At 49.6% G+C, this 12,580-nt stretch overlaps 1 protein-coding gene across 3 annotated transcripts in view; it reads left to right on the top strand.

Annotated features, from left to right (window-relative positions):
- PHF2 (PHD finger protein 2) overlaps positions 1-12,580 on the top strand; it is a 108,114-nt gene that overhangs the window by 54,906 nt on the left and 40,628 nt on the right. For 2 of the 3 annotated variants that reach the window (XM_017546885.1, XM_017546884.1), the window contains exons 2-3: positions 5,036-5,121; positions 11,420-11,534. In XM_017546885.1, coding sequence (XP_017402374.1) covers positions 5,036-5,121; positions 11,420-11,534 — 201 coding nt within the window. The remainder of the gene's footprint in view (positions 1-5,035; positions 5,122-11,419; positions 11,535-12,580) is intronic. The other variant, XM_037745138.1, reaches the window with a different exon arrangement.

Here is a 12,580-nt window from a genome sequence, read left to right as displayed (position 1 = left end):
TGGTGATGATGATGTCACTTTCACTGGGCCAGGTTCTTTTTTTCTCTTTTATTGAGTTAATAGCATAATATTAATCATTTTAAAGTGAACAATTCAGTGGTACTTAGTAAATTCACAATGCTCTGCAACGATCACCTCTATCTAGCTTCAAGCTTCAAAATATTTTAATTTCCTGAGGAAATTAAATGTGCCTACTAAACAGTAACTCCTCATTCCTCTCTCCTCTCACCCTCTGGTAGCTTTCTATCTTCAGGGATATACCTATTATACATATATTATCATTTCACGAAGTGGAATCGTATAGCACTCCTCATATGTCATGCTTCTTTCATTTACTATAATGCCTTCAAGATTCATCCACATTGTAGGATGTATCAGGACTTCATTCCTTTTTAAGGCTGAATAATATTCCATTGTATTACAGACTACATTTTGTTTATCCATTCGTCAGTGGACATTTGGGCTATTTCTACGTTTTGGTTATCATGAGTAATACTGTTAGGAACATTTGTTTGAGTACCTATTCTTTTCTTTTTATTATTCTTTTGAGAAAGAGTCTTACTCTATTGGCCAGACTTGAGTGCAGTGGCGCAATCTTGGCTCACTGCAAAGTCTGCCTCCTGGGTTCAGCTGATTTTCGGGCCTCAGCCTCCTGAGTAGCTAGGACCACAGGTGCGCACCACCATGCCCAGCTAATTTTTGTAGTTTTTGTAGAGATGGGGTTTCTCCATGTTGGCCAGGCTGATATCAAACTCTTGACCTCATGATCATCCTGCCTCAGCCTCCCAAAGTGCTGGGATTACAGGCATGAGCCACAATACCCAGCCTGAGTACCTGTTCTTAATTCTTTGGGGAATGTGTCTGTCAGTGGAATTGCTGGGTCACATTTTAATTATATGTTTAATTATCTGAGAAAACATCAAATTTTTCTTCACAGTGCCTGCACCATTTTACATTTCTACCATCTCCACATCCTCTCCAACACTTACTTAAAAAAAGAATTATAGCCATCCTAGTGGGTGTGAAGTGATATCTTACTGTAGTTTTGATTTTCATTTCCTTAATGACTGAGAATGCTGAGCATCTTTTCATGTGCTTGTTGGCCATTTACATATCCTCTTTGAAGAAATGTCTTTTGAAATCCTTTACCTGTTTATTAGTCAGATTGCCTTTTTATTGTTGAACTGTAATAGTTCTTTATATGTTGTGGATGCCATACCCTTGTCATATTTATGGTTTGCAAATATTTTCTCCCGTTCTGTCACTTGACTTCTTAATCTGTCGATAATGTCCTTTAATGCAAAAAAGTTTTCAATTTTGATGCAGTCCAAATCAGCATTTTTTTCTTTTGTTGGTCATGCTTTTGGTGTCATATCTAGGACTCGATTGTTAAATCCAGGGTCATGAAGATTGACTTCTATGTTTTCTTCTAAGAGTTTTATTATTTTAGCTCATATTTAGGTTGCCAATCCATTTCTAGTTAATTTTTGTATGTGGTGTGAGGCAGGCATCCAACTTCATTCCTTTGCATGTGGATGTCCACTTGCCTTAATACCATTTGTTGAAGAAATTATTCTTTCTCCATTGCATGATCTAGGAACCTTTATCAAAAATCAATTGGCTGTTGATGTATGGGCTTATTTCTGAGGTTTTAGTTCTATTCCGTTGATCTATATGTCTATCCTTATGCTAGTGCCACACTGTTTTATCATAGACTTGTAGTAAATTTTAAATCAGGAAACGTAAGTTTTCTTAGCTTTTCCATTTCTGTAAACAAAGTTATTGGGATTTTGATAGGGATTGCATTGAATCTGTAGATTCCTTTAGGTAGTATTGCTGTCTTAACACTATTAAGTCTTCTAGTTCATCAACATGGGATATATTTCCATTTATTTGTATCCTTTGGGACCTCTTTCAGCAGCGTACAAGTCTTGCAATTCCTAGGTTAAATTAATGCCTACATATTAATATTTTGTCATTTTTGATGCTATTATAATGGTAATTGCTTTCCTGATTTTATTTTCAGATTATTCATTGCTAGTGTACAGAAATCCAGCTGGTTTTTGTGTGTTGTTTTTGCACCTACAACTTCTAAATTTATTTATTAGCTATAGAAGGTTTTTCTGTGTATGGATTCCTTGGAGTTTTCTATATATAGGATTATGTCATATGCAAATAAAGATAATTTTATTTGTTTCTTTCCAATTCAGACTCGTTTTATTTCAGGATTTCTTTTTTTCCTAATTGCTCTGGCTAGAGCTTCCAGTACTGTGTTAAATAGAAATGGCAACAATAGACATCCTATTTTGTTCCTCATCTATGGGAAAAGCTTTTCAGCCTTTCACCATTGTATACGATGTTTGCTGTGGATTTTTCATCAATGGCTTTCATCATGTTGAAGAAATTCCCCTCTATTCCTAGTTTGTGGAGTGTTTTTATCATGAAAGGGTGTTGGATTTTGTTAAGTGCTTGCTTTTTCTGTATCGAGATGGTAACGTAGGATTTTTCATCATTGCATTGATATGGTATAATGTGTCTTGGGAAGGATGGGGAATTGGGGAAGGATTGGGAGAGATGAGAGCATAGAATGAGGCAGAGGGCTATGCCAGCCCAGGAGAAAGAGCCAGGTGAGCCCTGCTTCTTGTATTTTACCCAGTTGATGAGATCTGTCTTGCTGGGTGAAGGAAAGAGAAGCACAATTTCTGCTGTCTTAGCCTGCAGGGTAGAGCCCCAGGGTTGCATCCTTTTCTTCTTGCAGTTGGACGTGATACTTCAGGGGTCGAAGCACTGTTTTATTTTCATGTGTGGAACCATCCTTGCATTCCTGTGGTAAATCCCACTTGGTCATGGTGCATTGTCCCCTTAGTGTGTTCCTGGACTTTATTTGCTGGTATTTTGTTGAGGATTTTTATGTCAATATTCATTAGAGATAGTGGTCTTTAGTTTTCTTGTAGTGTCTCTGTCTGGCTTTGGACACAGGGTAGTGCTGACCTCATATAATAAGTTAGGAAATGTTCCCTTCTCTTCTATTTTCTGGAAAAGTTTGAGAAGGATTGGTGTCATTCTTCTTTAAATGTTTGATAGAATTCACTAGTGGTGGTTCTGGGATTTTCTTTTTTGGGGTGATTTTTTAAATTACTGATTTAATCTCTTATTATAGTTCTGTTCAAATGTTCTATTTCTTTTTGAGTCAGTTTTGGCAGTTTGTGTGCTTCTGAGTATTTCTCCATTTCATCCAGGTTATGTAATTTAGTGACCTATAATTTTTCATAGTATTCTGTTATACTCCTTTTTTATTTCCTTAAGGTCAGCAGTGTCTTTATGTTCATTTTTTTGTTTGCCTTGAGTGAAAACAGTCTGCTTCATGTACATCTGTAGCTTCCAGGTAGCTTGGTACCCTGACACCCTCCTATGGTGACATTCTGGGGCTGCCTGGGGGGAATGTCCATTTTTAAATTTACTGGTCTGTTTTATTTACATATATTTGCTCACTAGAGGAAGATGTTGAAGTATTTTCCAGTTTATTTGTTGCATTCTTCTTGTGGGAGTTGTCTGCTCCTGTGTCCTGCCCTTTATGCACTGTGTTCTTATTTAGTCTTGGGGCCTCTTTATATGTTACAGATGGCCACTCTCATGTCACTTATTTTTTTATTTTTTGAGATGACGTCTCACCCTGTTGCCCAGGCTGGAGTGTAGTGGTGCAATCTTGGCTCACTGCAACCTCTGCCTCTCAGGTTCAAACAGTTCTCCCACCTCAGCCTCCCGAGTAGCTAGGATTACAGGTGTGTGCCACTATGCCCCGGCTAATTTGTTTGTTTGTATTTATTTATTTATGTTTTGAGATGGAGTCTTACTCTGTTGCCCAGGCTGGAGTGCAGTGGCATGATCTTGGCTCATTGCAACCTCTGCCTCCTGGGTTCAAGCAGTTCTCTTGCCTCAGCCTCCTGAGTAACTGGGACTACAAGTACATGCCACCATGTAGTATTTTTAGTAGAGACGGGGTTTCACCGTGTTAGCCAGAATGGTCTCAATCTCCTGACCTTGTGATCCACCCGCCTTGACCTCCCAAAGTGTTGGGATTACAGGTGTAAGCCACTGTGCACGGCCTTTTTTTTTTTTTCCCTTGATTTTTATTAAAGATGAGGTTTCATTCACCATGTTGGCCAGGCTGGTCTCGAACTCCTGACCTCAAGTGATCTGCCCACAGGGGACTCTCAAAGTGCTGGGATGACAGACATGAGCCACTGCACCTGGCCTCATGTCACTTTTAACTAAAAAAAGCAGAAGGTATCAGAATAAAACAAAGCATTTCCATTTTGCTCAGTTTGCTTCTGCAGAAATTTATTGATGTCTCAGGTTGTGTCCGTCCTTTAATATTCTTTGTCTTCATTCCTCAAATGGCTTAAGGCCCATAGCCTGGCCATCTGCACAGGAGGTGGCTCTCTCTTGTTCTGAGTCTCTAAGCAGGTTTGCAGTGGGTCTGGAGGAACTCCAGGGAAGGGATAAGGTGTCTGGAGTTCTGGGCATGTCCTAAGGCCAGGCTGCTAAGTCTGTGTCTGGGCCTCTTCCTGGTCCCCATGAAGATGAGCTGGATGGGTGGCCATGGTGTGGCCTGCAGGAGGGGGCTCCAGGCTGTCCCTGGTGTTTTCTGTCTCCTCAGGCTACCCCTGGTGAAGTGATGGGGACAGCCTGGCTCTGAGACCCCCTCTTCCTTCCCTGTCCCCTGGGTGACTGACAGGGCATTGGTGACCCTCACTCAGGCAGGCCTGCCAGATGGCCCATTCATTGGATCCTCATGGTGGGGCATATCCAGATGCTGTATCTGGGTCCATGCTGCAGATGCCTTTCCAGGAGGACATCTCTACAACTCTTTCCCTCCACCGTGCTTTCCTAGTGGAACACTGTCCCTGCACAGCTGTGCTCCATCTGGCCCAGGTCCTCAGACTATGAGCAGGGATTCTCTCTAGAGCTTGGCAGATAGAAAGTGCTTGAGGTGCTGAGTGCCTAGGTAATGGTCTGTTTCGTCTCGTTTCAGCTGTGTTGGGGTGGAAGAGGAGGAGGCGCCCGACATCGACATATACCACTGCCCAAACTGTGAGAAAACCCATGGGAAGTCCACCTGTAAGTACCGCAGCCCAAGCGGCCGTCTCTTGCTGATCAGAGCAGCATCCACCCTGCCTGGGCTGCATGGAGGGTGAGGTCTCTGCTGGGCCTGGCCCCTGCCTGGGTTGCTGGGGGCAAAACTCCCTGAGTAGTGCCTAGACCTGGGAATCCTGCCAGCCTAGCTTACTGTCCCCTGTTGCCTCACTAAGCCCACTGTAGTCCCTCCTGATCAGCTCCCGCTGGCAAGGCAGCTGTGCAAAGACCCAAAGGGCCTTCTGAGGCCTGGGGAGAGGCCAGGCCAGCCTGAGTTAAGGGACACGGACTTGAGGACCTGGATAAATGGTGATGCAGGGGTTTCCCACGGGCCCCAGGCCAGCCCTGCCCAGCCAGCCACTGGCCCACGAAGGGCCCAACCTGTCTGTGTTTTCTGGACACGTGCATTGTTGGTGGGCTCTGTCCTCCCCTCCTTTTTTAGCCCCTGCCTCATCCCACCCACCTTCTCCTCTGCAGAGAATCTTGGAGGGCCTTTGCCTTTCCCACACAACCTGCTGTTTGCGTATCCTAAGGGCTGAGGTCCGTTTTCTTCTCAGCCCTCTCAGGTGTGGTGGTCCTGGGCTGCAGGCTTGTCTCACACTATGCAGGTTCATCCAGGTGAGCCAGAGGTTACGTGAGCCTTGAGCTCCAAGCCTCTGCCCTGGTTGCAGATGTGGAGCTATGTGCAGATTCAGAGACTTAGGAGGTGTGTGGCCTGTAGACAGTACAGATGGCATGGATGTGGAGATGTGTGTGTTAATGTGGCTTCTGGTTCCACTTCGTTGGAGGGTCTTGGGTGCTCACAGAATCTGCAGGCTGGATGTGGGCCCTGGCTGGGTCAGCTGATCACATCCCTGCTGACCTAAGTCCTGGACAAGGTGGGGCAGGGAATATATCTGGCTCCAGGTCATAGCCAGTCTGAGTCACTCTCCTTCAAAGGGGACAACCCAAGACCCCTGTGGGATGGGTTCTGTAGAATCAGTGAGGGCAGAAGGAGGATGCAGGCATTGGGGGCCCCAGCACCCCTGTTCTGTGGGCTGAGGCTGGGTCAAGGGAGCCCTGGAGGCCTGGCCTGGCAGCTGGTGATGCTGAGCACTGGGGCAGGTGGGGGTCCCACTACTCTGGGGACTTGGCTGCTCTTTCTTGGCCTCTTGCAAGGCCTGAATGCTTTGTGTCTGTCCATTGCTAGACAACAGTGGAGGCTGCATGTGTTTCAGATCTCAACCGATCCCCAGCACAGCCTCAACATGTGGCAAACACCACCCAATATGCAAGAGGGTGATGAGAAGAAGCAAGTAGCTGTTCCTGAACTTTCAGGCTGATGAGGTTCCAGGATTCCTAAATTGCCTTCTTACCCCTGGTCCCCCAGTAGTTGGCTATATTAAAGCTCAGGATGCATCTGCCTGTCGCAAGCTCATTAACCCATCATCTGGTTACTGCTTGAAAACAGATAAAGGGTAGGAAGGATCAGCCTGACGGGGCATCTCTGTGCTTCTGACACCTCATTGAGCCACCCGGAAAGCTCAGGGCCGATCTGTCTTTTCGAACGACACAAACGGGGCTGAGCTTTCAGTGGGGACCTGGGGCTGCCCCATGGGGCCTGTGGAGTGCATGTCAGGGCAGAGCAGGGTTGGAGCCAGGACACCCCAGGAGGTGCTTTCCAGGGGGGCAGGACCCACTCAGGGCCCCTGAGTGAGGGACTTGGGAGGATGCTGGGGTGATGCTGCTCTTGTGTGGTTCGTGCAGCAGGTACACATGTACATCACTTGAGAAGAGGCTTTCAGACTAGTCGGGAAGAAAGTGTCGGAAACCTCTGGGCCAGGGGCCTCTTCTCCTGGTAGTCAGCATACATTTCGAGGGGGCCTTGTTTGGGGGCTCTTGCATGAGCTGGTGCTGGGGTAGAGCAGTGGTGTGGTGCTGGGGCTCGGCAGGTTTTGCACATTGGTGAGTGCAGTTTCAATTTCTCTAATGTCCCCACGCATCCCCAGAAACGGTCCACCTGCCATGGGAATTGTGTGTGCCTACCTCACCCAGACCCTGCCCCTGTGCCTGAGGGAGTTTGGGCAGAGGCCTGGTGTTCCAACCTGCCCTCGATTGCAGCTAAAACCCCAGTGCAGGCTTCCCTTCCCATCACTTATGGCCAGCTGCCCAGGGAGAGACGTTCTAGAGCAGCAGACAGTACTGAGGTTGCAGGCAGTGGGAGCCCCAGCCCCTGCCTGGCTGTATACATATGCATGTGCATGTACGTGTGTGTTTACATATTTGTGTGTATGTATGTGTGTGTGCATGTGCTTGTGTGTATGTCATACTCTGTTCAGGATGCCATAACAAAATACCACAGACTGGAGGGCTTAAGTAGTAGAAAATTTATTTCTCACACTTCCGGGGGCTGGAAATCCAAGATCAAGGTGCTGGCCGATTCAGTGTGTGGTGAGGGTCTGCTTCTGGTTCATAGACAGTGCCCTCTTGCCGTGTCCTCACATGGTGGAAGGAAAGAGGCAGCTCTCTGGGGTCTCTTTTATAAGGACATTATCTCATTCATGAGGACTTCACCTTCATGACCTCATCGTCTCACAAAGGCCCCACCTCCTAAAATCCTCACCTTAGGGTCAGGATTTCAACAGATAAATTGTGATAGGACTGATATTCAGTCCACAGCTATGTGCATGCGTATGTGTCTGCAGTGTCTATGTGCTGAATGTGCGATATAAATTCTGTGAGGCAGATTTTCAGTTGCCGTTGGGGGACATGTACTCCATCAGGGACACAGGTACATGGTTCTAGCACCTTCCAGCAGTGAGCATGCTCAGAGTTGAAGTGAGTGTGTATTGTGTCCAGAGCCTGTCTGTGATGCCTCAGTCGGTCTTCACATTGACTCCAGCCATGCCTTGCACACCAAGGCATCTTGGGGACAAGAGGGCCCCTCTGTGTCCCTGGAGAAGCTCTAAGTCAGTGCTGGGAGCCTCTGGGGGTCTTCAGCCTGCCTCCACCTGTCCTGCCCCTGCCACCCTGGCCTGGGGGTAGGGATAGGGGCTGCTCAGATTTCCCAGAGTGAGCTGTGTCTGAGGCCTGGTCCTCACACTTCACACCCTCTTTTAAAGCCACAGTGGTGGGGACGGCAAGGTCCCTCTCTGTGCTGTTCCAACATGTCCCTTGAGTTGATTTTGGCTATGGCCTGTGATTTACCTGACACACAGATTTGGTACAGGCTAGCTCAGTGTTCCTGGCCAGGAACTCAAGAAGGCATCCCCATTTGATGAGGAAGCCACATAGTGGTTAGAAGTGGCCCTGAATTGCAGCTCCTGAATTATACGGTCACTTATCTTATTGAACTGATGTTCCTCATCCCGTCCTGCCCTGTGGGGTTGGGGTGACTCTGCTCAGTGGCCGTCTGTGGGTGTGTCGTCACAGGGGCACTGTCATCATGCTCTCCGTGTGGCTCTGGGACAGGGTGCCCCTTGCCGGTGCAGCAGGAGGGGCAGTCGGCTTCCTTGTCCCTCTGTGTACCTTCGCTGGTGACCTTGGCACGGCCCCATGTCTCTGGCCTCAGTTGCTTCATCCGTGAATTGAGGACCCTGCCCCATGAGAGAGGAGGTATGCACGTATAGCCGGGGGCCCCTGGCCTCAGTGGGCGTCCTTGGCCAGGAGTGTGATTGATGAAATAATGACCATGTAGACAGGTGACAGGGAGGACACCCCCACCCTGCCGGCTGTGCTGCGCCCCTGTGGGCTCCCGTCTGTGGCACCCACTGTCTTTGTGGGCTGCTTCCTTTTCCTTGGTCTCCTCAGCCAGCTCTGAGGCCTCTCCCAGCTGCAGTGTCACTGCTGCCGCGTGATCACAGGGCTGTCTCGGGCTCCTGCCTGGGCCACCTCCCTCCTGGGCCTTCACTGGACCCTGCCCCGCACTCAGTGCTCCTTGGAGGTGGTGACCTAATGGCAGGCAAGGAGCTCTGCTTGATACAGAAATCTCAGCTCTGGAAGTTTCCTCTCTGGGTTCCACTTGGCTCCCTGTGGAGTGCATGTAACTGCCTCCACTTCCACGAGGCCTTCCGAGGCAGGCACTTTGTGGACTCGGAAGCCCCTTGCTCCCTTGATTGTCCACACCTCTCCAAGTAGCAACAGGCCCAGCAGTGGGGTGATGGTATTCACAGTCACTGCGGCTTAGGATTGTTGCTGGGTCAGGAGGGTCTGGGCTGTCATGGGGGGATCTATTTTCCAACTCCTTTACCCTCTGGGCTGAACATGTCAGTACACACACCTCTAGGGCCTGCCTTGGCCCCCTGCCCATCTCAGCTCTTAAGAAGCAGGGACTCCCAGGCATCTGTTGCTTGGGTGACACTGGCTCCAGCGTCCCCAGCCTTGCACGAGAGCCAAGCTACTCAGTGAGTGCTTGCAAACTGCAACAGGAGGGCAGGTTGGAGTTATCGATGGCCCTGGTATTGCCTGGCTCAGGCTGGCACCAAGAGGGCAGGAGCATGGGATGAACTCAGCCTTCCCTGTTGATAGTTATAAAGGCAGATGCATCTACCTCTCCTTCCAAGATGCTCTGAAGCTGAGCAGCCAGTGTGACAAGGATAGGAGACTTCATCTGCTCACAGATGCTCCCCTGTGCCCACTATGTGCCGGGCCCAGTACTGGGTACAGGGGGCACACAGGGATGAGCCACGCTCAGGTCTGTTAGCACCAGGCTCGTTCATGGGCAGCCCGTGAGCGTGTTCTGCCCATGAACAAGCACCTGCCACACCAAGTGGCTTTGCCCCGAGAAAAGGCCCAGTGGAGTCTGGAACAGACATGGCATGTGCCAACTTACATCCCACAGCCACTCTGCAAGGCCCATACAAGCCTTTCTCTAGTAAAGATGAGGCATAGAGGTATCCAGTAACTTGCCCAAGGTCACACAGCTGGAAGAGGATTGGGCAAGACAGATTTGAACCCTTTTGTGGCTCGTCTGTGCCCCGTGCTTCCCTTAGAGGTCCTGGCTTCTGGCCTTGACTCTAGGATTTTGCCAAGTTTCCATAGTGTCCACTTGAATTGTGGGCAGGGAGATAAAACACAATGTGAAGATTCTTTGCAAATAAAAGGTCCCAGCCCCACCCAGCCCTGATTCTGCGTTGGTAGCAGATCCTGCTCAGACAGGCAGCATTGTCACTGGGTGGCTGTCGGCTTCCTTTGTCCCCCCAACCACTGAGACTCAGGAGGATGAGGACACATGGCCTTCTGAGGCCCCCCTATCCCTGTGCCCCCCTACCCCGACTTTGTGAAGGATGGGCACCATACGGGCCTTGCCTGGCTCTGCTCTTGAATTCAGTCCCTTTACTGTTCCAGGATCACCCTATGTCCGACTCAGCCAAGGCAGCCCTCGAGGAGGGCGTCTGAGTGCATCGGCCGCCTCCCTTACCCCAGCTGCTCTTCTCTGCCTGGTTGAGTATGAGGCTGGGAGTTAGGGACATAGTGGGGTGGAGAGGAAATTTCTTCCCTCCCCTCAGGGACTTGAAGTCTGGTAGGGGTGTGTGTACACGCATAGGGCTGGCAGTCCACTATGGGTGTGTGCATGTGTATGTGTGCATGTGTATGTGTGCATGCATTGTTGCATGGGCGCATAGTCCACTAGGGATATGTGCACATGTGCTCACATGCACATGTAAAAAGTCCAAGGTGTGTGTACCTGGTGCCCCAGGAGGAGGTTTGACCTGGGCAGGGTGAGGAAGTAGGTGAGGTGGATAGGCCCAGGGTTGGTTGTGGGTAGGAGAGGGTGGAGTGTGGCCAGCACAGAGGAGCAGGGATGTGCACTACCTGAGGAGGAGGGGAGGAGAGGCAACAAGATGGTGGGACCCAACCTGCCCCTGTCCGCGGCTGTGGCTATTGGGGCATTGAAGGTCCCAGTAGGGAGGTGACAGGGTCCAGCTATGGAGGCCATGAGATGGTGAGGCCGAACCGAATTGTGGCTGGGGACCTTTTTGGGAGGTGCCTCTCTGGTGGTCTCTGCAGACTCAGGGCCTGAATGAGGAGGGATCCTGGGAGTCCTCAGCTTCTGGGTTAGGGCATGGAGGACAGTGGCGCCATCCATGGTGAGGTGTGGGATGGGAGAGGACCCAATGCTGAGGTGGGGTCCTCCCTCTGTGCATGGCAGGGTGGGGATGTAATCGGCCTTGGGAGGTGAGAGTGAGCCCAGCTATACTGGGAGGTGTTAGTAGGCTGTGTGGGCCAAGGTACTCAGGGGAGGTCGTGGGGCCCTGCTGGGGTTGCGCTCTGTGACGGACCTGGCTTCCGGTCTCCTCCACAGTAAAGAAGAAGCGGACCTGGCACAAACATGGCCCCGGGCAAGCGCCTGATGTCAAGCCCGTGCAGAATGGCAGCCAGCTCTTCATCAAGGAGCTGCGGAGCCGGACCTTTCCCAGGTGGGCTGGCCCTCCCTCCAGGCTCCACCAACTGCAGCCAGGGGATGCGCACTGTCTCTGTCCCTCGTCCCGCTGTCGATCCCTGGGGGCTCCCTCTGCTATCCTCGCTGGAGAGCAGGAAGCAGGGAGCCTGTCTCCTGGAGGCAACATAGACCCCACCAGCAACCCCAGTGCTCCCTGCAAATGGGCCGACCTCTCCTCCCCTTGGTCAGCACTTCCCTGTGGGTGGGGGACAAGCATTGAGGACCCTTCTTTCGCTGGGTGGGAGGGACCTCTCTCCCCACCTGAGTGTGCCCAGCACCTGCCAGGCACTCTCCTGAACCCCTGGCTCCCAGTTCTTTCTCTGCCCACAAGTGTGCTCCCATGGCCCAGGCAGTCCTCCTCCTATGTCTCCTTCTTAAGAGACTCCCAGTGCCCACACTCTTGTTCTGTGTGGGGACAGAGGACAGAATTCTAGCTGCAGGGAGCAGCCACCTCTGAGCTGCCCTGCGGCCATTCATGAGCTGGAGAGAGTTTCTGTTTGTCACACAGCCTTTATTTCTCCCTTACTTTTGAAGCATCATTCCACTGGACACAGAATCCTAAGTTGGTAGGGTTTTTCCTTTTGATGTTTTAAATTCCAACTCCCTTCTTCCTTGTGTGATTTCTGATGCAAAATCTAATGGAACTCTTGACCTGACCCCTCTCTGGGTAAGGTGTTTTTCCCCTGGCTTCTTTATTATTTCTTTTCTTACCTTTATTAAGGTAAAATACATATAATACAGTTCACCCATTTAAAACGTGCAGTTCAGATATGTGCACATCACTGATTTTGGAACATTTTTATCATCCCACAAATAAATCCCATAATGTTTATACATCATCCCTGTCTTTTCATTCCCCCTCGAAGCTGTCCTTAGCAACTACTAGTCCACTTTCTTGTCTCTGTAGATTTGCTTCATATAAATGGAGCTATACAAGAAGACTGGCCTCTTTTGTTTAACAGAGTGCATTCAAGGGTCATCCATGCTGTGGCATGTGTTAGCACATCATGCTTTTTTTTTTTT

This window comes from Cebus imitator, unplaced genomic scaffold, assembly GCF_001604975.1.
Source record: "Cebus imitator isolate Cc_AM_T3 unplaced genomic scaffold, Cebus_imitator-1.0 Scaffold192, whole genome shotgun sequence".
Classification (NCBI taxonomy): domain Eukaryota; kingdom Metazoa; phylum Chordata; class Mammalia; order Primates; family Cebidae; genus Cebus; species Cebus imitator.
This window is presented reverse-complemented; position numbering and strand designations above follow the sequence as displayed.